Raw genomic sequence first — 25,879 nt, 5'->3', positions numbered from 1 at the left:
AAAGAAAACAAGGGAGATATCCAGCCTGGCAGGGGAAAGGCATCTGCAGCCACGGGAGAGGGGAGACTGAACTTTGCGCTGCAAGAAGGAAGGGCTCTGTGCTCAGGGAAAAAGGAAAGTTGAACTGAAGAAGATAGTTCATTCAGTCAAGGCTCGGTGGAGAAAAACTCCCCACGCTTACCCTCCCTGCCTGCAAAAAGAGCCCCACTCCCTTCACCCCAGAGGAGTCCCCCCGGCACCATGAACATCTTCCGCATCCTGGGGGATGTCTCCCACTTGCTGGCCATCATTATTCTGCTGCTGAAGATCGTTAAGTCCAAGTCCTGTGCTGGTGAGTGCTCCCATGTCCCAGGGAAGGAGGGTGGCCCTCCTCGGAGGGCAGTTCGGTGAAGGGTACAACAAAGAGGGAGCTGGAAAGGCCAGTGATAGCTCATGGGAACTGGCTGCCCTCCTCCGTGGCCTCTTTGAGGGAAGTCATCCTCTTCCTCTGGGAGGTCTCCCTGCCGGGAGAGGGCTATGTTGGGAAGGATGTGATGTGGCAAGGTGCACAGCCTCAGCCAGGTGCCGGTCTCAGGGTGGTGAAGTGAAGGACAGAGTGGCAAGGCTGGAAGGAGGTGGAAAATGAGAACAAGAGGTTGTGGTGGCACCAACCTGGACAGAAGACTGCTTTAGGTTGGAGGTTCTGCCAGGGATGGACAGGTGCCAGAAGCTGCCCCATCCCAGGGTAAGGAAATCAGGACAGCAGCTTCCTGCGGGAGTTTTGCTCACAGTTCCCTCCTCATGAGATGCTGGGGCTGGGCTGCGGGGGCTGTGGCCATTATCACAGGTACCGAAGTGCCTGGGCCTGACTGGTGCATCTCTCTGCCAGCAGTGGCCAAGTTCCATCAGTGCCCCGGGGCTGGTCCTGCAGCTCTTCCCTCCTGTGGCAAATGTCACATCACACAGTCCCTGGTGAGGTGGGCAGGCAAAAGGGGGGAGGGAAGAGAAAGGCCTCTGGACGACAGCAAGGACTGAACAGGCCGAAGTGGTGAACATGCCCAGTGAGCACCAGCTCCTGCAGGCAGCACTCAGGGGCACCAACAGGAACCTGCCCGGTTACTTGGGACACTCTGGCCACTCTGGGGTAGAGCTACCTCAGCACCCACACACCAGTCCTGGCTCACAAAACAACACACTTACATACAAATGCTTCCAAAGGAGGTGTAAGGGGAAACCACCATCCCACAGACCCTTCCCCTCATCTGCTTTCCTTTCATCTCCCTGCCACACAGGAATCTCTGGGAAGAGTCAGATACTTTTTGCCCTCGTCTTCACAACCCGCTACCTGGACCTGTTCACGAATTTCATCTCTGTCTACAACACTGTGATGAAGGTAAGGAGAGGGCATTGCAGCCGGAGAGGTTCTCCTCAGCTTGCTGTGGTTTCTTGGGGAGGTGAGGGTACACACTCACTGAATTTTTCAGCCAGGAAGGGTGGATAAATATGCTTCCTTTGGTGCCACTGTCCCTCCATTGACCAAAACCCCCCCTTGCCACAGTCAGTAAGTGAGCTGAGCCATATTTAGTACCACTAAAACTGGAATAAGATGTCATGAACCAAGCCTGGGTGTCCTTGTACAGCAGAAGCATTAACATAAAGTTGCCACCTAGCCAACCTCTTCAAAGAGTGCACCAGAGGGACTGAAACAGATTCTCATGGCATAGCAAACTTCACCTGACCGCTGGGGTATCTCCAGCAGAAGTCAATCTGCAAGGCAACACAGGCAAAGCATTCACCACTATCTTGACTTTTGGGAAAGCCTTTTCTTTAAGCATGGAAAGTGCAATTGCAGGTAAGGTCTTGCCATCTCCCTTATCTCCCACAGGTCATTTTTTTGATTTGTGCCTACGTCACCGTGTACATGATCTACGTGAAGTTCCGGAAAACGTTTGACAGCGAGAACGACTCCTTTCGCCTCGAGTTCCTGCTGGTCCCTGTCACAGGCCTGTCATTTCTGGAGAACCACAGCTTCACCCCCTTGGAGGTAAGGAAAAGCTGTGGCAGGAAAAGGGAAGGGAAGCAGCAGTAGCCTGACACCAGGCAGCAGAGTGAGCAGTATGTTGAATAGCTGAGATTTTTAACAGCAAAAGCAGGCAGGAAAGGCAAAGTTGGCAGGCCTTGAAGACAGTACCATCTATAGAACAGCTCAGCGCTGTCTCCTCTTACTCCTGGCACAGTGAGCTCATTTTGCCCAACCTCAGCAGCACTCCTCATCCCCCTCAGACATCAGTGATTTGCCAAAGGAAAAGCTTTGGGTCTTAACACGTACTAACCAGCACTGACTCCCCACTGCCTTCATTTTGCACCTCACAGATACTCTGGACCTTCTCCATCTACCTGGAGTCTGTGGCTATCCTTCCTCAGCTCTTCATGATCAGCAAGACCGGGGAAGCAGAGACCATCACGACACACTACCTTTTCTTCCTGGGCCTCTACCGTGCTCTCTACATTGCCAACTGGGTCTGGCGCTACCACACAGAGAATTTCTATGACCAGATCGCTGTCGTTTCTGGGGTGGTACAAACCATCTTCTACTGTGACTTCTTCTATCTCTACGTCACCAAAGGTACGTAAGCATGTTGCTATAATACTGAAAAGTTCATTCAACATTCTTGCAGTATAGGGTGGAGCTTAAGCTTGCCATGTTAATCCTCGCCTTACTTTTTATTTTGCTGTTTGTGATGCATATTGTGCACCTAAAGTCCAGTTTAAAAAACATATCTATTGATTGAGAGCGGGCATCGCTGCTCGCAAGGCTCTGGATGTGTGTGTGAAACACAGTAAGAATTAAACCAGAGTTAAGCCTGGTCTAACCTCACCTCAGGAATTTAACAACTGAGGTACATTCAATTCTACATATATTTTGAAAGATTACGAATCACAAAAAAAAAAAACCAAAAAAACAAAAAAAAACTTTGAGTTGGAAAAAATAGCTACAGGCAGACAATGTACCTGAGAAAGCAACTGCAGACATATGGAGATATTATTAAACCTTCTTTTCCTTTGATCAAGAAGATCAAGTTCTTGATTGTCAAGAACTGATTCTGTAGGAAGATGGGCATCTGCATAGGCAAGAACACTCCTATTTTCCAAAATCAGATGCCCTTTCCATTTCAGTGCCATGCTTTGGTAAATGGCTACCAGAGCTTAAAAGTGCACCAAGGGCATAAATTCTGACAGAACACACTGTGGCTTGCCGAGGCTGAAGGGCACTTTAAAACACCTTTCTGTTGAGGAGGATGGAATTAGATGAAATTAGCCAAGTGGACAGCTATTTTCCTCCTTCTTCACTTTCCCCAACAAGTCTGCCAAAAGCAGTGATGACGGCCCACATTTGAAGTTTCAAGGGATGGATTTTTGGTAGCTTCACGCAATACACCTGCTGATAGAGAGGTGACAGGAGCACTGAGCAGGTGGCTGGCCTTGGCAGATTAAGACTTCCTTCTGTCATTAAATATTTTTGTAGCCAGAAAAATACTTTCTAAAACTGCCATCGAGGTGCTCCACATCAATTCCTTTTTTTCCTTTTCTAAACTAATTCCCATTTTAGCTCCGCTCAATTCATGTGTCCTGTGTCCTTCTGTATTTTGTGAGAAATCCATACCCTTTGTAGTTGTGATGGCGGAACAAAAGGAGGAAAAAACACAACTGCTGGCTTTCAATCTCACACTGCTAGTGACAGAGCTGCAAAATTTAGATGATACAGGAGGCAGAAAAAAAAAACATTTGTAGATGGAACATCACAGCAGGAAGAGAAATGCTTTTTTTTTCTCTTTTCTTTTACACAAACGTTCTGGATCACGGGAGGGAAATGGTGTCTGAAGACATGCAAATACTTTGCAGTCATTTATGAGAGCCAGCAATATTATAGCAGGTTGCATCTCTTATGTTCTTTCAAAAAACCAAACTTTTCAAAACATTTCTAACACTGAAGAGCTCAGAAAAAAGGGCAGCGATGCTGAAAAAAGAAAGCAAAAATGTGTTATATAAAGAAATGGATTTAATAAGACTTCTGAGTCTATACCAGAGCACTGCAAAGGGATTTTTATAGAATGCTACTTCTTTTTATCTTGTTTTCAAAACTAGATGAGCTTCCTTCTGTTTAACACATGGACATGAAAGATATCCTGAGGAACCTTTCAGCTCCCCAAAGCTTGTATTTCACAGAGTGGCCAGGGGTGTGGGAAGTCAGGATGGAGGAGGAAAAATCATCTAATCCATGCCCCTGCTCACATTTTTCAAGGTCTTGTCCAGTAAGGTTTTGACTGTCTCCAGGGTGAAGCCTCTCTGGGCAATCTGTGTCACTTTTTGACCATCCTCACTATAAAATATTACTTTCAGATGTTTTAAGTGGAATTTCCCATTGTCCCTTGCCCTGTCATTGGGCACCACCCAGTAGAGTCTGTGTCTGTCTCCATTCCTCCCATCCAGCACTTGTGCACATGGGTAAGGTGCCCCTCAGCCTTCTCAACACTGAACAGTTTTCAGCTCGCAGCCTGTGCTCCTACATCAAGATGCTGTTCTGGTCCTTGACTCCTCATCCTTTGTTCTGAGAGCCCAGAGCTGAGGCCAGCTCAGCCTCACAAGGCTGAGTGGAGAGGAAGAACTCCCTGCTCACCCTGCTGGCAATGCAGCTCCAGACACTGCTTGCTTTATCACGAGGGCACACTGATGGCTTGTGCTCAACCTGGTGTCCACCAGCACATCCAAAGCCTTTCCTGCCAAGCCACTTTCCAGCTGGGCTGCCCCCACCCCTTACTGGTGCCTGGGGTTGTTCCACCCCAGGGCAGGGTGTGCATTCGGCTTTGTTGATCTTCACAAGGCTTCTGTTTCTCCAGCCTGGCACAGTCCCTCAGGCCTCCCCCGGTCCATCAGGCAGACACAGGCCCACGCTGGTTCCAGCCCATCCCAGGCACCACTGACCACTCTGCGCCTCTGACCACTGCACATCCAGTACAGTCCCTGCTCCGGCCACGCCACCTGAGCCCATGGGCCTGTGGCATTTCCCAGAGGTATTCCTGCCATCCCAAGGTTCAGCTCAGATGCGCTGGGAAGGGCTCAGCAGGGCTCTGGCCACAGACATTGATTCAGGCCATGCTCTGTATCAAAAGGAGGGGAAAGCACTAGGAATAGCACATCATCAAGAAAATTAAGATGGCCCACCCATGAGAACAAGCATGGAAGACAAACTTAAGAACCTTCTCCTTTAGCATAAAGGAGGATAAATAGGTTGTGCTTTCCCCTCTTAGCAGCATTTCAGTGTGCAAATCTGGCACCCAACTATCTAGCACTCTAAATTGCAAGTTATAAAACTACTGAAATAATAGAACAGTTGAATTCCACTAAATTTATTCATTACTTTCTCTTTCTCTTTGCAGTCCTGAAAGGAAAGAAGCTAAGTCTTCCCATGCCTGTTTGAAGACATCCCACAGGCAGGGCAAGAAACTCCAAAGATGAAGCCGTTTAAGATCACAGCTTTCCTTCCCTGGCCCTTTTAGACTAAGGATGGCTCAGCCGAGTTTCAACCTAGTGCCAGGAAGACAATGCTTGGAAAACTGAAATGCTTTTCATCCATCAGACTCTTCCCTTCCATTTTTTTATTTCTTCTCACTTGAATTTGGTGCTAGTGCTGGCCAATACTGAAGTAGTGCAATTTCTTCTCTCCCAGATCTTCCCAGCATCTATATCCAAAACACACCTCCACCCTTACCCCGAGGCAGCACAAGGGAAATTGTCACTCCCTTTAGTTCTTCAGCAAGTGTCCACGGTAAAGGGAACATGTATAATAAAGTCTGTTAACTGACCCATTTCACAGGTGGTCACGTCTGACACAGCAGATGCTACGAACTGTTTAACCCTGTATGAACTAACACCCTCTTGGATGTTACTTCTGCCTGACCCTCTCTCTATTCAGGCCCCGTAACATTCAAGAGAAACACAGCCTTTGAATAACATGAATCTTCTATTTGAATACTTGCACAAGTATTCAAATATCCCCCCCCGCTCACTTATTTTCAGTTTCCTTGTATTCTACAAACAGGGACGATTTCAATTAAAATTCAGTGGGTTGCCAAGAAGTGTTTCCATCTCCTTGAATTTAAGAACTGGGAAGAACAGGGGCAAAGACAGCTTTATATCCCAAAAATAAAGACAAAGTCCACAATTTATTGACAACAGTGTTTTTATTTTATACCTACAAAAGAAAACAAGATGGTATCAAAAGGACAATTTACAAACTAAGAATAGTAACATAGCTCTTAGTATCCTGTGCCTGAACACCACAGATCTATGAATCTCTCAATTCAAGTCTTCGTTAATACAACAGGAATGTGTTCAGAGACCAGCAGGTGTGTGAAACAAGATGCTGATCCCACACAAAGCTAGTAACCCTTCAATTGTTCAAAGAAATCCAAACAGTAAATTGCTTCAGGAAGCGGGAGGGGAGGAGACACCCAGCTCAGATATCTGACACTCCCACAAACTTTTTACAGATTGAAAACAATGCAAACAACACTAGAGGCTAATGCTTTATCAACAAGGGCCCTCCAGCTGGTACATGGAGCAGAGCAGAGAGCACCAGGTGGGACAGGGGCAGCACATGCCACGGTGCATTCAGTGGTCTGGTTGATGCTCTGAACTAAACTGAGACCCTGGACTTCAGCTGACCTCAATGACAATAAAGCACTGCAGGACTTGGCATTGATGTTTAAACATACCCAAGTCATCTCCAAAAGTGAAAGCTGTAACAGACTGTAAGGCAGCTTTGGCAGTCCAGAGACCCTTTTTAAAGACAGTCAGTAAGATGTCCTACTCCTACACCCCTCAAAAGCATTTCTGCATTCTACTCTCAAATTTAAAACAAAACAAAAAACCCCCCTCTACATTTGCTTGCGAGGGAGGCCAAAGACCTATCAGTCATTGCCTGGATAAAGAAAATGCTTCTGGCTTTCTCTTAACACAAGCAAAGGAACTTCCTGCCCATGCACTGGAAATATAAAATGGAACCAGGGAACTGAGGTTCTGGAAGGAATCTCCCTTCTTCCTGTCAGCAACCTACCTGTGAACTGCACAAGAAAAAAAAAAAAGAAAGAAAGAAAAAAGCGCATCCATCCCCCAAAATTTTACTCTGGGAAGAAATTAAATTTTAAAAGAAATAATTTCTGTAAAAGCAAGCTCTTTTCCAGGGCTATAAGAAGTTCCACTCTGCTACAGAAGGAGTGGGCTGCCTTGTTCATCCATATGCAAGAACGCCAACAGAAAAAACCACCAACCCCCCTGCACTCTCCTAATGCAAAGAGTGTGCCTCAAACCAGAAGATGAATCCATCCTTTTGTCATCTTATCAGACCAAGAGCAGCCAACTCCTGTTATCATCTACTGTCTCTGAACCGTCTGGTATTAGAAATAACAAGTCAACAACATGCTTTACTAAAGGGGGAACCCCCCCTCACACCCACCTTAGCCTGTAAAATAAACAAGTTTTATTTACGTATGTACTAAAATTTCACTCTTCTCTAACGTTTTCTAAAATACTACCTACCTGCAAGAGCTCAGCTCAAAGGGACCAATGGAGCAGGGAAATGCACTCAAAAGCCAGAGAAAGCAATAGTCAGTGCAAGGTACAGAAGAAACAAAGCTTCAGAATCAAGATACACTAACCAGCTCACCGCTTACCTCATGAAAAGGAGACCCATAGGCAATCTCCTCCTGTCTTCCTCCCTCCTGCCCTCCCCCCAGCCCACCCTATTCAAACCTTTAAATTTAAGTGTGGAAAACTCTGTCACATTTTATTGAGCTAAGCGGCATTCAGAACATTCCCCAAGGCGAAAGGGGATTTGTTTGTGAAGGACAGACAAACAAGGTAACACTGTTCATCATTTCAGTTATACGTAATTTCTGGGCTGTCAAGGAAGACTTCTTTCAATAAACCAAGCAAATTTGAGAGCAGTAACCAATTTAATGATAATCAGGCTCCACGCATTTGCGATGCTGCAATTTAACAATCATAGGGAAAGAACTTACTTAGCTGAATATTTCAGCAGTGGTACCCACAGAAACTATCTGGATTTCAGGTAGTGAATGCAAGAGAGGTTTGGTCTCTAACACGAGGTTTTTAAACCCAAACTTCCTACTGCAGGCTGTTGCAGGTAACAGAAAATGGGGCTTCCATAACTTCAGAAATCACCAACAATATATCCAAGGCTTTGCTCTGAACACCACCCAGCTCAGACAAATGAACAGAGTTTTCCTACGGAAAGTCACCTACAGTAAGATTACGAGCAGTAATAGTGAGCTATCAAAAAAAAAAATTAAGATTAGGAGAAGTGAGAATTGCTCCCTTGCATTTATATTTTAAGTGAAGTGCTTTTTGGCTCTCCGAGAGTTTCCCATCTCTCTTTATACTTCCTGAAATTAAGTTAATGTGTTACAGAATAGAAACTTCTTTCCCTCAAAAGCAAATTTTCACACAAACCTTAGACACCAAGATGATCCAGCTGGGACCTATCTGCCTTATACCCTTTTCTTTTAGAAAAAATAATATTTCCAAATTCCTCAACATGCAAGACAAAAATAATAAATTTTCCAGTCAACTATACATATATCTTTAAAAAAAAAAAAGAAAAAAGAAAAAAAAAGAGGATAGGGTCATTAATGTGGACTGGGAGCCATTTTTGATGGGCTCAAGGGATTTGGATAGTGAACTCTAAGTCTAACCTGCATGAGAGACATCACAATGGGAAAGAAGATAAAGAAAAGGTTCCTTTAAATGCAAGGTCTACACTGGTCACCAGCAAGTGGGCTCATTTGCGGGAGGGGGGCGGGGGCGGGGGAGGGGGCGGGTACTGGTAGGTGGCAGTCTGTCCCATATAGCCCATCACGTTAGTGGCAGGGGGCTGTGGAAACTGTTGTGACATGAGCGGCTGTGGCTGCTGGCCCGAGCGCCCCACCATCCCTGCATACTGCTGTTGGGTAGTGCTCTGTGAGGTTCTCCCAGCTGTGGCAGCTGTGGTGCTGGCACCATAGCCACTAGCACTGTACTCTGCAGTGCCATAGCCACTCGTGCCATAGGCAGCTGCTCCATAGCTCCCTTGAGTGTAACCATACTGGCTCTGTGCTGCCCCAAAAGCAGAATTTGGGCTCCCGTAGGCACTGCCATAGGTCTTGTTGGCTCCGTTGGCATAACTTTCACCACGCTCACGGTCTCTGAAGCCACCTGAGTCTCTCCGGCCCTCTTTCACTCCCCGGAGCCTCCTGTCACACTCTTCCTGGTACATCAGGTTAGGGTTGTTTACTGAACTGCTCGTTCGGTAACGAGAACGACCTCCTGGCGATGGATACATTAAGATTTAGAACCATGAACAAGTCTTAAACAATGATCTGGTACACTTATGCCACCCTTTCTCCCCCTTCTACATCCACAATTTTGCTCCCAAGGAGCACTTTCTTCTGACTGACTGTAACTTCTCTGCACAGCTGTGCATATGCCTCTTCATTTTGTTTAAGGTGTAAACGTGAAGTTCAAACAAGGGTTCTTTATGTATGTGCTTAGAGACAAAGAAATGGAGGAAATTCAGGACTAATTCAGAAGGAAATTTCTTATTCCTTCAAGAATGGGAAGAAAAAGTGTGTCAGCTCCCGAAATTCAGTGTATCCCTTCACTGATTTCAATTTTGCACACGCACCTTGTTGCCTGTCCTTAGGAGGAGCTGTGATGAAGTAATTACTGCAAGCAAAATCAGCTCCCTGAGGACCTTGTGGGAAAAAAAAATTCTACAGCTGAGGTAAAATAGGGGACTGCTTCTCCCTTGGGACAGAAGCACTACATCTATATTAAGTGTTGGGACCTCGAGTATAGAACAGCTTTATGACTAATGTGTTATCTTAGACCTGTACTTACAACTTCCCTATACCCTCTCTTCAACATTCCCTCCCTCAAAACGGGGAATGCATCCTCTGTGTAACCCTTCACCCTTGTGCCTTTACCTCCACCACCACCTCCTCCTCCTCTGTGGTCCACAAGCTGCATCAGCTTTGGATTGATGGCTTGATTGGCTTCTTCCAAGACTTTGATAAGCTCCCTGGCTTGTTTCAGGTTTCCTGGTGTGAAGAAGGTGTAGGCAGTACCTTTGTTGGTACTACGTGCGGTACGGCCAATACGGTGCACGTAATCTTCGGAGCTGTTCGGATAGTCGTAGTTTATCACAAATTTAACATCTTCCACGTCTTGTGAAGTGCCCAGGAGCGAAGCACAGTGAAAGGGTGGGGTTGAGGAAAGGGGAGAAGAAGAGAAGACGTGCCAACGAAAGGTGGGGAGCACGAATGCAGGTGACAGTAATAAGAAAAAAAAATACAAAGTTAGTAATTGCACAGAATAAATACAAGACAGACTCATCCCAAAAGAGTAGAAGACTGAAATTAAAGATCATTAGGAACAAAGGTCTGTGTCCTGAAAAAGAATGGCAATTTTAAGCAGCTTTGCCCTGCACTCAAAGTCATCCTCCCCGGAATGCATTTCTCTGTCTTCCTGTGTCAAAGACATTGATATTTGTGAATAAGTTAATTGAATTTCATACTTTTTTAACACAATCTGTAAAGTGAAAATGTCACCATCAGACAGAGCAAACTGGGGTGGAGGAAGGGCAGAACTGCCATGGTAAAGCTTTTACTCTGTTGGGAGAAGTCTAACAAAAAATAACAGTAATGAAATCACTTACCTTCCACTCGGTAACATGAAATAAAAGGCAATCTTAAAAATATTTACTTTTACAGTACTAATAAAATATAATGAACTAATTCCCCTAGCCTAAAGCTTTAGGCATTCAAATTACATTAGTTTTATTCAGCCAACTCATTAAAAATTATTCAGACCTAAAAGTATCTTAACTCAGCTTTGTAGTTATCACTAGAATGCATTGCACTAACATTTCTGTGTTGCTCTGTCCAGTTCTGGCAAGCCTGCGTAATTTAGACAATCCTGGATTCCATAAGCAATTCCCTACTTCCAGTGTCAGATGGAAGCAGGAAATAAAATTACCAAAATGGCTTTGTAGGCAAAAACAGTTTTAAAATTTAAGGGATAGGCACTGTGTTTTCTAAGACAAGACAAGACTTCGTAAACTTACGGGACAGAAACTAAGTAAATGTTAGCGCAACGCTTCAGTGAAAGCACCTTAAGTACCAAAAGCACCTATCTGCTATATTATACAGTATTTCCAAATGCACCATTATATAGTAAGTACCCTAACAGTAACAGCTCATAAAAAAAAAAATATTTTAAATCTGCATTTTAACAAGAATATTCTGAAAATATCCAAGATAAAACACAGATTTTTTTGTGATTTCCTTTCCTTTTTTTGTTGTTGTTTTTGTTTTAAAGAGAAAAACATTCTCTGTTTGTTACCAGACCGATGCACACTCCCTCCTCCTGTGGGAAACCGCTGCAGCCGATCCCGTCTCTTTGCCTTTTATTTTTGGCGGCCTCCTTTCGAAAACTCCGCCCTCTGACACGGGACCACTGGAGCGCGGGGAGCATGCATCAAGGGTCCGTGGCAGCGAGAAGTCCCCACACACGCTCGCTCTGTGAACTGGCTTAGATGCTTCTCTGTAGCCCCATTTGGTTGTGAAGCGCCGGAGAACCTGGGCTCAGGTAAAAGTTTCAGGTCCTCCAACACTTTTTGTCCCCTATTTGGGGCTCTTTGGGGCAATTGTCAAAAAAAATGAAGATACAAAAATTACATCCAAAGGGTCAGACTGCATCTATTGCCCAGACTGCATCAATTTCAAAGGGGTTGTAGGAAAAATAAAAACATTGAGGGTTGTTGTGACAAGAGGGGGACATTATGTCTGTTTCTTATTACAGCAAAGGGGGGGCTCCTCAGTCTTTGCTGACTCCAAAGTCCTGAATCACACCAAAAAAAGGGAGTGAGAAGGCAGGTTTCACAGGGGGCTGCGCGAGTCTCCAGCTAGGGTCCTTGATGCAACAGTTTTTTTAAAAAGGGGAAGTGAAGTATAGAGAGGAGTACGTGTGACAGATTGCATCTTCATAGCCGGGGTGTAGCTAGACTGACAAGCTCCAGGCTACATGGTCCTCAGCCAGTCCCGTTTTGCACATCCAGAAGCAAGTGACTTGAATTACCAGAGGATACAAGAATGTGCTTTCCTGTCAGAAAGCACAAGGAATTGTGGCTACCAATGCAGACAGAACTGACTTGACTGGGGAGGAGCAGAAAGAATGGGAAGGCAGGAATAGGAAGATGCAAGGATGTTTTCCAGACTAGAAAGTGGTCCTGTTAGAGCACGCAGCACACTGAAGACCAGAGCGTGTACAAGACTCAGCTTCTCCAGTCTAGCGTGCTCCAAAGTGTTTGTGCACACTCGCAATCCTCCTGCACTTTTAGAAGATAATGTAGCAGGATCAAGAATTGAGACTGTAAATCATTTTTGACAGCTACCTGGGAAACATTCCCTTTGTCAGACCATCAGAACACTCTATGGCACAGTCTCCAATTATTAAATGGGACAGATATAAACTAGCAAACATGCTAGTCTAGAGAGCTGTTCAGACCATTGTTGTAGGTGTACCCCCACCCCTGCACTGAGAATTATCTGCAGCTGATAACAAAGCTTCTGTTAAACAAAACAAAACAAATTCAATGTTTTTAGTTTAATAGACTAAACAAAAAAAAAGGGAAAAAAAAAGAAAAAAGAAAAAAAAATATCAGTGCAGAGAGAGGACCTTACTCCAGGGAGTTATCACAAAGAAGTCATTACGGGACTCAGAACTTACCTGAAAGAAGCTTTTTTGAAACCAATGTTCCATTAGGAAGAGGGAAAGCCCTGGTGACTCAGCCAAAAGGCGCGCGCCCCTGTTTTATGTTATTTAGGTAGAAGCCTTCACTTTCCAGGATCTTGGAGGAAGTCGTCCAGAAGTTTGCCAGTTAAGTGACTTATTTTAAGCAGCAAACTCAGGGCCCCAAAACAAGCAGAGATGTTGTTCAGTAACAAGAAACAGACTCTGATACCTTTCCCCCTTAGCTTGGGCGAAGTGGACGATGGGAACTGGGGAGACTGTTTTCTGAAGTGTTATCCAATTGAGTCATTTTGGGGGAGAGTGTTGGTTTTTGTTGGTTGGTTTTTTTTGTTTTTTTGGGGTTTTTTTGAGGGGGTTGAGGCTGTTTTAAATGTCTAGGCAAGATGCACAAAGAAGCTACCAGCACATAGCAAGCCTGTTTAAAAAATGCTGCTAGAGAAAGCAGCTCTCTTTCATACAAACTGGTTTCAGGCCTCAGTCCCTTCTCCCAACAGGCCCAAGTTCTAACTGCACAGGTCCAGACATGACCCTAGAGGGCAGAGACTGAAGTCCATATAATCACTTCCTGAGGAAGTGCTGGACATTTTTTGAGGGGGGAGGGGAAGGAGGGGTGAAGGTTGTGTGAACAAAGGCTGCAAAGTCTGTCAATGGTCTGCCTGTATTAAAGTGACCATATGATGCACAGCACAGCCACCCTTTCAGGATACAAAGAGAGCTCAGGTAACTGAGCCTTTTAACAAACTAGATTCTGAGTTAAATCTCCACCAATTTGCAGTAATTTTGTCTAGAACTTACTACAATGAGACACTGACTCCCAAGTAGTTTATCGTCTACTAAATTCCGGGTGGGCAGAGTATTCAATGTCTGTTATTAAACTCAGAGCACTTCAGCAGCCATCCTCCTCTTCTAGGGTGGGCAGATGCATAAGGACTGTGCTCAGCACACAGTGTTTCACAACAAAAATATGCTTATTATAGAAGGGGGCACAACTGATGCATCCAGACAGATCATTTTCATACCACCAGAACAGAGCTGTGTGATTTTGATTCAATTACATATCTGGGTAACAAGATGTTAAAGGCCATATATCATCTCAGTGGTCCTGCCTAGAAGGAACACAGAGGAGGAGGGAAGGTTACATGTCAAGAGCAAAGATCTGGAGCAGTGCTTTCTCAGATGTGAATACATCTGCAGGGTAAACATGCATGTACACTGGGGTTGGTATGTTCAAATCTGTGGTGTGTCATACGGGGAGAATATTCACTATTTGCTGTCGAAATGCTCTCCCACAACTTCCTACTTGAACTTTATCTGACACGCTCTGAACTGAGAGCAATCCATCCCTACCATCCAGCAACAAAAGCTGGATTTGGGGAAGAAGTGAGTGAGGTGGAAGGGTTGGGTTGCATAATTGGACATCTCTTCTCCCTCTTGGCGATCGATTGGTCATGCCTAGGCCTTGCTGCAGACCAAAGCCTGTTCATTAGGAGCAGGAAGAGACTTTGAATATGAAAGAAAAAAAAAAGATTAATGTTAAAAAACGTATTTCACATGTGGGGGAAAATCACGCTTTGAATTTTTTTTTAAAGAAACATTTTTCAGTCCAAAGAAGAAAAATATGCAGCAGTAGGCAAGAGTGGTCTATGTGTACAAACCTAGCCCACGAGATGCAACGTCGGTAGCAATGAGGATAGGAGCCTTTCCAGAACGAAACTCTGTAAAACAAAGCATGCTATGAAGTAAGATTTTTCAAGAAGATAAAGTTATCTGATTTTGATTTACATTAAATGCTCCTTTTGCAGAAGCTAGATAAGGTGGGTCAATTCCAGAACCCCCAAGTCAGGATATAATGCCTCAACGATTTTTCAAAATCCAGCTGCATTAAGCAATTTTCCCACTTTGTTTTATCAAAACAAATCAAAAAAGACAAGTACTGAAAATAAGAGTACAAAGGCAAGAGAAGTCCTTTTACATGTGTCTATTTGGTTCAGAGATAAAAAAACAAGAAACAAACCAGAACCAAACAGACCAGAGAAAAACATGTCTAGGTAAATTAGGTACAACAGCCCAAGTTATTCTTCTGTCAGTGACGGACTCACCATTAAGCACCCAATCTCTTTCTGGCTGACTCTTGTCTCCATGGATACACATAGCTGGCCAACTGCCAAACAGAGATGTACATTAGTATAGATAGAAAGTACATACATTAAAGGAAACAGGAAGCTTGAAATATTTTGTTCTCTGGCCTCTAGCTACCCAGCACGTGTACTGTAAACCCGCTACCTACATAAACAACCATTGAAGACAAATCACGTTTGCTATATTGATGCAGTCCCCATCAACATATCAGGATTCTGATAGACTAAAAAAGCTGCACTGCTTATAATCTTTCTTGTACTAATGCTCTGATGGAGTGGAATCTTCTGGGAAACAATGACTGAATTCAGCCAAGAAAATAATGGATAAGTTGTTCCCAAGAATACCATCATGAACATTTAAACCTTACTGCTATTGATTACAATTTTTGTTTCCCCCTAGAAAAAAAGTGGAGGGAGAAGCTAATCACCCATCTCTGCGCATCCTTCGAGTGAGATCATCACATCGCCTCTTTGTCTCCACAAAGATGATAGTCTTATTTTCCTTCTCTGCCATGATTTCTTCCATCAGCTGTATCAGTCTAAAACAGACATGAGAGACAAGATGTATAACCACATGTACCAGAATATAGGATCTCTCTCCCAAGGGACAGTGAGGACATACACAGCACACATCCATATATATTAGTCAGTATCACAGAGAATTTCTGCTGGTTGTACAAAGGTATGGTCAAAATATACATGACAAATTAGCTAATTACAGGACTGACTTACTTTGTAACACTCAAAGGTTAAATAGTAGTACAAGTAAATTCACTATTTTAGCATTCCTAGTAGGCTTACAAAGCATTGCAGACTTTGAAGTACAACCAAAGAAAGTGAAATGGTGGGAACTTACTTATGGTCTTTCTCGCTTTCCATGCAAACATCCACTATCTGCAGGATATTGTGGTTGGCACTTAACTCCAGGTTTCCCACATTGATCTGAACATAGTCCTGCAGGAAGTCCTCAGCAAGCTGGCGCACTTCTTTTGGCCAGGTGGCACTCCACATCAGAGTCTGGCGGTCAGGCTAAGGAAAAGGGAAAACAGATTTGTTTACGGTACTAGATTTCAAATAGGAAAATCAAGGAGGCTGCTCCAAAAGGATCACGCACCCTTATCTGGTCAACAATTTTACGGATTTGTGGTTCAAATCCCATGTCCAACATTCTGTCAGCTTCATCCAGCACCAGGTATGTACAGCGACGAAGGTTGGTCTTTCCAGCCTCAAGGAAGTCAATCAAGCGACCTGGTGTAGCAATGCAGATCTCCACACCTTCAGAAGAATAACGAAAAAGAGTAAGGCTCTTCATTTGAATGTCAACTGGTATTTTTAGTCAGAATGAATCACCTTCCAGAGCAAAATTGTTTTTAAAAAAAAGCACCACCCTCATTCGTACCCAAGACTGAGTCACTTCAGTCGAAGCCCTAGTTCCATTTAATATTTTTTCCATTCTGAAATTACTGTTACAGTGCCATTAGAATAATAAACGCAGTACAGAAACGAAAAGGTTACTGCTAAGAACACCTGTGAAGAGCTGTCCAAAAATCAGGAATGAAGAAAACTTCTACTCAAGCCTGAACCACCTTCATCTAGAATTACAGTCTAGAGAGGTGTCATTTTCAAACATGAAGTGCTCCTCTTGCCATATAGGTCAAATTACTTTCACTTTTTTTTAATATATAAAGCCAAAGCATGGGTTTTAATACTAAGCAATTATACACCAACAGTGGGAGACAACCATCCTATCAATATTTGTGGGGATAAGAAGAGAGTTCAGATATTCCTAACTAACACCAGCCTGGGCAATTTACACATTCCTTAAAATCTGGCTTCCACCTGTCCCAAATTCCCAAATTTTACAGGTGAGTATTTCACTGTCACTGAAATGTCCACAGAACATTAAGTTTCTGGAAGAGGAGGCATGAAAAAGATTTTCTTCTTAAGCAGAATATCTATTTTACAGCACTCCAGAAAGGTGTGCAAAAACCCAGCAAGCTGATCCTCCCAAGGACTCTTCATGAAACCTTGGACTCTTCCACTGAACATGCTGGTTATGAATTGAAAAGTACTTGCTTTCTTGAACAGAGATATCACACAGACTTCTATCATGCATGCCTTTACCACACTGCTGCAGTTTGCAGTAAGGATCCTGCAAACTGCAGTGGTAACCTAAATTTTCTGATTTCTTAAATAGATCTGTATGTGTGTCTGCCTTGATAATAATTCTTGCATCTTTTCACATAATTCCATTACATTTTCTATCTGGTGAAGATCAAAGCCATTCCTGTATTTGCACATTCCTGTATTTGAAATTACAGATCACTGTAACTACCACTTTACAGTGGTTGTTTACAGGGTACATAGTGCTTAGTGCTTAAGAACAATTTAAAAAAGAACAAAAAACCAAAAACTACAAAAAAAACTGTGCCCAAAGCAAAACGACACACTGCTCCTGCTATCCAGAAAAAGTTTACATCAATTCAGAAACAAGGTTTTATTATTTGAATGAACACAGGCAGAAAACCTGAAATTTGCCTTAAGAAAAATCCTTCCTTAAACATGCTGGTATTGCATTTCCTTAAAATAACCTTTCTTTCTTTCTTTCTTTCTGTGAAGTTTTCTTTTCCCATTTCAACACCCTGATGATCTTCACAGGTGCAATGTTCAAAGAACAAACAGAAAGAAAATCTAATATCCAAGTCACTATACAGCAAAGAAGTGAACTACACCATGAACTATCATTGCAACTGGAAAATGAGACACTCGCTCACTCTCACCCCCTTCCAGACAGGTTTTGAGAAGTTCATTTTTACAGAGACTTTACAATACTACTTCCTCCAGAAACTGCAAGCACCCATTTTAAAATTACCTCTTTCTAAATCCCTGATCTGGGGACCTTTGGGTGCTCCTCCATATATGCAGGTACTCTTCAGTCTTGAACATTTGCCATAATCATCAGCCACCTGCTGCACTTGCTGGGCTAACTCTCTAGTAGGTGCCAGAACCAGACACTGCAAAAGGAAATGATTCAGGAAGAGTCAAGCTGCATACATATCCCTAACATAAAACCATAAGCAAAGTTGAACCATCTGCTCTTTATTAGCTAAAACATTTAAGTATCTTTATACTATGTTAGCAATCGCACAGAATTTCAACTGAGTGGGATGCTCACGTTGTGGTAGTAAAAATTCCTATTCGGATACAAATAGGATAGGAAAAACTACTATTCTGATACACCAATTAAATAAAGTACTATCTCATTAACAATGTCATGCCATACATGTAAAAAGGAAGAGACTCAACAAGCACTTACAATTGGGCCATCCCCTCTCTCCAAATATGGCTGGTGGTTGATGTGAACAATTGCAGGCAACAAGTACTAAAACAGAAGAAAACAGTATTCTGTGACATATAGAAATTGTCATTCTGCAAAACCAGATACCTGCATTTATTCAGCAAAACAGAAAATTTTCAGAGCTGCTGACCAACTGCATCCACTTTGGCATGAGCACGAAGGCTTACTTAAATTTTAAGTCTAAGTTAGTAGAACTGAGTAATCGTTACCTCAGCCAATGTTTTTCATAAAGGATAAAAAGCCTTTTTAATACTGCAGTTAAAATTAATGTCTATGCTGAAATTCAACCGTTTTTTATTTTAACCTATGCAGTTTATAAAACAAGTGTGCTAAAAACAACCTGGTTTTTAAACCACAATGTAAGCACAGACCAAAGAGAACTGACTAAGCATCCAAACAGGAAGACGAACAAAATACACACATGTGAATACAACAGGCTTGTAGTTGAGTTTAACTGTCCCCCATGATGCAATACAAGAAGCTCTGAAAACGTAATCATCCCACTGGCAGTACTGACAAGCCCAAAAACTAACCCACAGGCAGTTTCTGCCAGGTGACAAGGAAAGCTAGCTGAAGAAATAAAAGGAAATAATACGCACTGCTAGTGTCTTCCCAGAGCCGGTCTGTGCAATGCCCACCATGTCACGACCGCTGAGGGCTAGTGGAAAGCCTTGGCACTGAATCGGAGTGGGTTCTGTAAAGTTCTGGTCCATCAAGGCATCCATCACATACTCTTCAGAATTTAAGAAAAGAATAAATTTCTTAAAGGATAACTGAGGCTTTAGAGAACCTTTTAGAGAATAGAACCATTCTGAGCAATCTTCACGATCTTAAAGAATGGCAAGAACACTTACGTGGAAAGCTACACTGGTGGAAGGCAAACACCGGCTTGGGGCAGCCCTCCATTCCCCGAATTGTTATCTCCTTCTTCCTTCGCAATTCTTCGACTTCATACTATTTATGTAGAAAGAAAGAAAGAAAGAAAGAAAGAAAGAAGAAAAGCCAAACATCAACAGGGATTTAAAGTGCCTGTTTCCAACTACTCTCTTCTCCTCTCTGGATTTGTTAGAGATCTAAATTAAAACAGAGATCTAGAAAAGACTGCTTTCCTAAAGACTTTATTTTAAGACTGAGGTATTGTACAGCTTCTCAGGTATGAGCTTCACAGAGGTATGAGCTCCCTATATAGCCTAGGACAAATGTCAATCTCTTCTTACAACCAGCCCTTGTAAATGAAAAGTATGTTAACAGAATATTTTTAGGAATTAGACTTTTTCCAGAAGCCAGAAATGACCAACAGCTTAAAAAGTGATTAGAAACAGAGGATAGAAAACTTGCCTTTTGTGACAATGCTAAGAATTAAACAAACTAACTAGATCCTAATATACCATGAACAGAATGCAGGGCAGTCCTTCAATTAACACATTCCAGAGGTAGATAAATACAGAGTTCTTGCTGGATAACTTGCAACTCAAATGTTGCTTGGAATTGTTTCAGAGAATGGAAGAAGCTCTGACAACATCATAATGATACCCTAGGACCTCACAATTTCTTTAAGGAACTGCTTGTAACATTTCTGAAATGTGTAGTCACACAAGCAGAATTTCAGGATTAGAAAAAGTGTTTTATTTTTGTCTAGGTTATCTTGCAAGTCCAACTGCCTTTTTCAACATGCTTGGACAATTCCTGACCTTACTGTAATACTTAGTAGAAATCAATAGAGACATATCAATATCAAATATAAACTTTATCCAAAGCAATATATTCAGTATTTCTGAGAATCCCTCGAGCTTGAATTAGAATGTAAAAAAAGAAAATTACTTCTGTGGAAAACGTGAAAATCCTTTTAGCTGGCTAAGCCAAAGGCAGCTACGGCAGCTCTTGAAAACCACAGTTCAGTAGCTCAAGTATCTTTAAGAAGTCAATACCCCCTTCAATTCCTTTATGCCATAAGCACATTTCATATAAGGATTTCTAAGTCTATGTGATCAGATAATGACATTTTGTTTGTTACCTCATGTTAAGAACAAAATATCTTAATTTCTAATTATTAAAAATACACTGCAAGAGAGAATAGAAGACTAGACTCAAGTCTGGTAGGAAAGGAAGATTACTGTATCTACAGAGTAAACACAGAGCACCTGGTTTTGAACCCCCTATGTGAGAAGGACATTGTTTTAACAGGGCATGACCAATTATGGGGGAAAGCTGGAGGCTGCAGTACAGGCCATATGAAGACATACTAGGAGCAGTGGATTTCTTTAGCTTGGGAAAGACTGGGCTAACAGCGACCTTCAACTGCTACTTTCAACTACTTGTTGGGTCACTATAGGAAAGATCTTCAAAATCCCATGAGAAACATTAAGCCCTGAGACAGCCACGCAGAGAGGATTTAAATTCTCCTCATCTCTGGGGATATTCAAACTAAAAAGGACAAGGCACTAAGCAACCTGCTCTATTTCTACCATTAGTGCTGCTCTAAGCAGAGGATTGGACTAGAGGTGTCCCCCAAGGCCTCTTTCAGCCCAAATTACTCTTATGACAAAATATTACTTTCAGACCTTTCTCATGTATTTCTGTCACTTTTAGTTCATTATCTTAGGTTTTTCCAGTGCTTCTCCAGTACTGTTACTCTCTAAGTTTTATCTCCACTGACAAATTGCTGGACCAGACAAACATTTTGAAGATGCATTACAAATTACAATATCTCATATAAAAACAACCAAGGCTAGAAGCATATCCTTTGCTAATGTTAAATAGTAAATGCAACTAGAACCAGTATTCAGCAGAGTACACACGCCAAACAAGCTTAATGAAGAGTCAGCTCTATTTTACATGCTGTCCCAGACTTCCTAGGACAAGTTTTTCAACTTGTGACATTTTCTATTGCAGACAACACAGCACTTACTGGAGTAAGCCTGGCCACTTCCGGATGTTCCACATAAAAATTCTTCTCAAACTTGGGCAGTTCATTTAAATCCCATTTTTTCTTACGTAAACGTTCCCCTGGATTACCAAATTTCTTTGGAGGAAGAGGACCTCCACGACTTGCTCCAAACCTGTGAATGTGAATGTTAGTTATTTAAAAAAATACTACCAGTACTTAAAAATTATTCTAGAACTACTCTGGAAACTTCTTAACCATTTTCTATTGTGTTTTCCCCAAGCTGACATATGACCACAACATTCTAGCAAGTCACTTCCCTCCAACCACTATGATGGTATAAAACTTCTTGAAATAACATAAACCTGCTTTGGGTTGTTTCTGAACATAAAACCATGTTATTTTAAATCACTCCTTTCAAGCCCCTGTCTCTAGGACATGGCTGAGTGTACACATATAGCATTTGTCTTGAAACTGATAGTACATGTACAACACAGTTACATAAAAGGGATGAGAAAAATCTCTCCTTGTAAGTTCCTTCTCTGTCTCTCAAGGTTAGTTTTACACTAAACAGCTATTTCACTATCTCCCCCTCTTCTCTCCCTTCTTATCAAGAAGTATGCTTCAAATGAAAAACAGCAGCCTGAAGACCAGAAAGTAAACAAGTCCAGCCAAGCCTGCAAGTCCATCTGTAATTCCGTTATCAACAAAACTGAAAAAAACCCGTTTTTAAAAGGCAACCTAACAGGAAAAAAAAAAACCAAAACAAAAGTATACCTGTGAAAAAACATATCCTCTCTCAAATGCATTGTGATGAAGACTGAAGAGAGTAAAAAGTTCAAGCTCACAAAAAAAATTCTATCAGAATAATTCAAAAGTTATTGCTTGCTCTTTCTCTCTAAGTGTTCTTTATCCAGTTAATTATAGACACTTCAGAAGGTTAAGAACTAACTGCAATGACTGGCTAATACAAGAGCCAAAACATGAGCTTCTGGCAGTAGCTATGAGAGTAACTAAAAACAAGCGGCATTAAATGATTATTTACTGTAAATATCGTGAGTTGTATTTTAAAATAACACATTAAAAAAAAAAGTTACAGCACTTTCATTAGTTCTGTGCAAACTCAGCAGAAAGACCTTTTCAAAATGCTACCAAGTCCATTTTTGTCCTAAAGGTACAGCTTTATGCAAAATATGAATTCATGAGACATGACAATTTCAAACAACTTTTAGACAGCAAAACCAAAGTGTCTGCACCATACCCAGGTAGTCCACTAGCAAATAAAAAACTGGTAATGAAATAAATGGAAAGCAACAAGAATCTCAAAGAAACACTCTTACACAAGTAAATTGTGGATGAAAGAGCAGGTGGAAGAGTCACCAAAAAATAAACAAGAGTTGAAATAAAAATCTGAATTATCTTGAATACAAGACTACCTGCTCAAACATTAAATACATTTGTTCTTTAAATCACTTCCAACAGAAACTATAAATTAATGACTAAAAGACCAAAGAAACAGAACTGAAATCAAGTATGGTAGATATAATTTAACTTAAAATCTGCTAAGTTAGTTTAAAATGTCTGCTGTGTTGCAACTATGCATTAGGCTTCTTCTCTTTCCCATAAATATCCTTTATTTTCTCATCTGTGTGTCTATCAGATTTCCCAGACAGTGTGCACAGTCATCAAGTTCTCTTCATATGAAAAAGACTGTGAAACACAACTTCAAAAATGCATTTAAGTATCATGTTTCCTTTCAGGACAAAGGAAAAAAAGAAGGCACAGACTTTTATTTACAAGGACATTCACCTTTAGTGATGATTTTTGTTATCAGTCATGTCAAACTGAGGTCAAAACATCAACAATTTCAGTACCCAATCAGTTCCTACACAACCCATAACCTCACTCAAGTCCACCGGAGGTTCAAAGGGTCGATGAGCTCCCTTAGAAAAGGAAACATATGACAGGCCTGCTTGCAAGACTGGACACTGCAACAGCTGGGAATACTAGGAATACTTGCTCTTCCACAGCTATCCAGAGGGAAAAAATTATACATTCTACACAGAAGGCACATAGGAGAGAAGTTCTCCAAGTTCAGCAGAACAAGGAGTTTCAGTTCTCCACTCTTATACACAATATGCCTGGATACTGACCTCAAAGGAAGGAGCCCTACAAGAGCCCTTGAATGCTGCCTCTGTGGAGGTTTATTTGCTAAACTGGCAGTAACTGACACTTCACATTCTGACTCCAAGTAAAATGAGATTCCAACTCCAATTAAACTGACTTAAATCTAGTATTTCCATGGTCTGCCAACAGCTCTCTTTTCAAAGGTAAATTCAGGCTGGCTCAAAACATTCTTCCCTAATATTACCAGTGCTATCACTTCTGGGACAGAACTGAGTAAATCTGATACATTCCAGAACAAAACGTAACAATTTTCCATCCTAAGAAGTCACCCTGAGCTCCATCCTGACAAAAGAAAATTAGAAACTTTGTATGTGATTAGACTACAAAAGAAGTGTTGATAAACATTCAAATGGTGCTGGATCAGCACACTGGGTGGCCCAACATTTTATACAAGTTATTTATGAAGTAAGACAGTTGTAAGTGGTTACAAGTATTTTCACACCTTAAAAGGATGTATATAACAAATGGAATCCTAATGCATTAAAGCTTCCAGGATAATATGAAGGAAAAAAAAAATAAAATCATGCAAATGTCCACAAACTTCACAAAGAAGCATATAGGTACTTCTTTTACTCATGCAAAACCCCTACCTAAAAGAGAAGCATCCACTATAATTAAAGACTCTACCAAAAATGAAATTACACTAATTTTAAGGCACATCAAGTGTTGTGTCAATGCTTTGGCCAGTGTTCTTTTAAGTAACTGTATATAAATCCGTGTACTCAAACTCACTCACTAAACTTTAAAACCAGCTGTGGTCTAATCTATCTCAGACTTGCCAAAGCTCTTACTCCAGTGTCCTTGTGTTAAACTGAGCTGGAAATCTCTTAGCAGAAAAACACCAGAACCCTCCTCTCTGTGAAAAAAAAAATGAAAATATCTTTTAATTTCAGAATGTTAAATGTGGGTGTAAGATAAAGCAATGATACAACTATCTCCCTCCACAGATGAGAAACTGAATGTCAAAGTGCATTGCAATGTATAGCAAAATATTCTTTCATCTTCCAGTGGCAAGGGAAAACAAGAGGAAAAGGAAGTGGGGGAGAAAAAAAAAAGGAAAAAAAATGGAGAGAACACTTTTTAATTGAGATCTAGCTTACCATACAGCAGAACCCACATTGTAAGTCTTTTGTTGATCCTTGAGAACTAATCATGATCTTAAAATGCCACCCTCAGAAACCAGTTCTAACTTTCTCTTTAAAAAGGCCTAGCACAAATGCCTTGTTACTTTCAACCCTTAAAAACCTCGAGACTCAATCTAGTTATATAGTATAACGCCACTGTATCTATTGCTGTCATTCTCGAAAGAAAAAAAAATCACATCAAATCAAACCTGCAAAAGCCTTTTGCAAGCTAAACCTTCTTTAAATAAGATGCAAGAGCACCAACCACTAGGCCTCCACAGAACCACACAAACAATTTCTGTAGCGCTATGTAAGCTTGGCGAGTGTCCAGGACCATGGTTCACAGAGATCACCCCCCGGAGCGCCCAAGCCCCCCGCACGGCAGCGTTTCCAATCCCATTTCCTATCACGGTAAGCCTGGGAGTGCAGCTGAGACAGATCTTTCCCCCACTGCCATCTTCCCAGTAAGTCCAGAAGGAGCAATGACAACCAGAAGGGCAGACAGAAGGACAACCAGCCCTGCCAGGGCCACCAAGACCTTCGTGGCTTTCGGTGGACAGGGTGCCATGGGTCTCGCGGGGTAAATAAGGGGGCTGGCAGAAAATAATTAAGGGGGCAGGGTGGATAAGGCCTTAAAATTGCAAGTAATGCTGAGAATTAATTACACATGAACGGTAGAAAAGCTAAGTAAATAATAACAATAAAAAATATATATTAAAAAACACAAAACTCTCAAAACCCACCACCCCGCCTTGGGGACAGGTAAGTCTCCAACTACCCCCGCCCCCACACGAGAATCTATGGGGGGCAAAATCTCCACAAACGGGATTTTGGCTGCCCCGATGCCGCCACTCCAACACATACCCCCAACCCCGCGGCCTCCCCCCCCGCCCCCAACGCAAGCGTTCGCTTTCCCCCACCGCTCCCCCGATCCCCCCCGCCCTTACCCGCCGCGGTCTCGGTCGCGGCCCCGGTCCCCGAAGCCTCTCATCGCCCCCGGAGGGGTGGGTGAGAGGCAGCGGAACGCCGGCCGTGGGGACGGCGAGGGACTGGGGGTACGGGGAGAGGGTCCAGCCAGGGGCGGCTGCGCCTCGGAGGCCTCGCTTTGCGCCACCTCGCCTCTTTGCTGGGACACAAAAGGAGAAGAGGTGCTCAGTGGGTCCGAGACCCGCTGGGCGTCAGCGGCCGGAACGGCGGGGCTCTCGGTCGGCTCCAGGGCCCGGGTAGTGTGGAGACACCAGCGTCTTCTTCCTCCGCGCTCCCGGCACAAAATGGCCGCCGTCGCCCCGGCCCGCTCCGCTTACGTTACGGGCGGCCCGGCGCTGCGCAAACTACGGCC

The 25,879-nt window shown here is 42.7% G+C and overlaps 2 protein-coding genes across 7 annotated transcripts; one reads left to right on the top strand and one right to left on the bottom strand.

The window, feature by feature from the left end:
• On the top strand, positions 1-6,204 carry KDELR3 (KDEL endoplasmic reticulum protein retention receptor 3). Its single transcript, XM_015627675.3, has 5 exons — positions 1-331; positions 1,272-1,372; positions 1,865-2,023; positions 2,353-2,605; positions 5,418-6,204. Exons 1-5 carry the CDS (start codon positions 241-243, stop codon positions 5,456-5,458), a joined length of 645 nt encoding a protein of 214 aa, XP_015483161.1. The 5' UTR covers positions 1-240; the 3' UTR covers positions 5,459-6,204.
• DDX17 (DEAD-box helicase 17) lies at positions 6,203-25,844 on the bottom strand. 6 transcript variants are annotated; one of them, XM_015627661.3, is made up of 13 exons: positions 25,488-25,844; positions 21,254-21,404; positions 19,200-19,299; positions 18,945-19,078; positions 18,304-18,369; positions 17,860-18,001; positions 16,102-16,262; positions 15,844-16,016; positions 15,416-15,526; positions 14,949-15,010; positions 14,505-14,564; positions 10,023-10,262; positions 6,203-9,363 (listed from the first exon to the last, which is right to left on the bottom strand). In XM_015627661.3, exons 1-13 carry the CDS (start codon positions 25,529-25,531, stop codon positions 8,840-8,842), a joined length of 1,968 nt encoding a protein of 655 aa, XP_015483147.1. In that variant the 5' UTR covers positions 25,532-25,844; the 3' UTR covers positions 6,203-8,839. The 6 variants fall into 6 exon arrangements, with proteins under 6 accessions (XP_015483147.1, XP_033370480.1, XP_015483149.1 ...); XM_033514589.1 differs by lacking the exon at positions 25,488-25,844 and adding an exon at positions 22,007-22,053; XM_015627663.3 differs by lacking the exon at positions 25,488-25,844 and adding an exon at positions 21,731-21,749.
• Positions 25,845-25,879: the final 35 nt, after the last annotated feature.

Source organism: Parus major, chromosome 1A (assembly GCF_001522545.3).
Source record: "Parus major isolate Abel chromosome 1A, Parus_major1.1, whole genome shotgun sequence".
Taxonomy (NCBI): domain Eukaryota; kingdom Metazoa; phylum Chordata; class Aves; order Passeriformes; family Paridae; genus Parus; species Parus major.
This window is presented reverse-complemented; position numbering and strand designations above follow the sequence as displayed.

What these genes read in the sequence shown, in the direction of transcription:
- DDX17 (XM_015627661.3), bottom strand. Translation starts at nt 25,531, where the DNA reads ATGAGAGGCTTCGGGGACCGGGGCCGCGACCGAGACCGCGGCGG. An exon ending in GCTCTGGGAAGACACTAGCA is followed by an intron (nt 18,370 to 18,944) that starts GTGCGTATTATT and finishes CTTCTGTTTTAG; the next exon opens with TACTTGTTGCCTGCAATTGT. An exon ending in CGTTGCATCTCGTGGGCTAG is followed by an intron (nt 10,263 to 14,504) that starts GTTTGTACACAT and finishes GCACTTCACAAG; the next exon opens with ACGTGGAAGATGTTAAATTT.
- KDELR3 (XM_015627675.3), top strand. Translation starts at nt 241, where the DNA reads ATGAACATCTTCCGCATCCTGGGGGATGTCTCCCACTTGCTGGCCATC. An exon ending in TCTACAACACTGTGATGAAG is followed by an intron (nt 1,373 to 1,864) that starts GTAAGGAGAGGG and finishes TATCTCCCACAG; the next exon opens with GTCATTTTTTTGATTTGTGC. An exon ending in CTATCTCTACGTCACCAAAG is followed by an intron (nt 2,606 to 5,417) that starts GTACGTAAGCAT and finishes TTCTCTTTGCAG; the next exon opens with TCCTGAAAGGAAAGAAGCTA.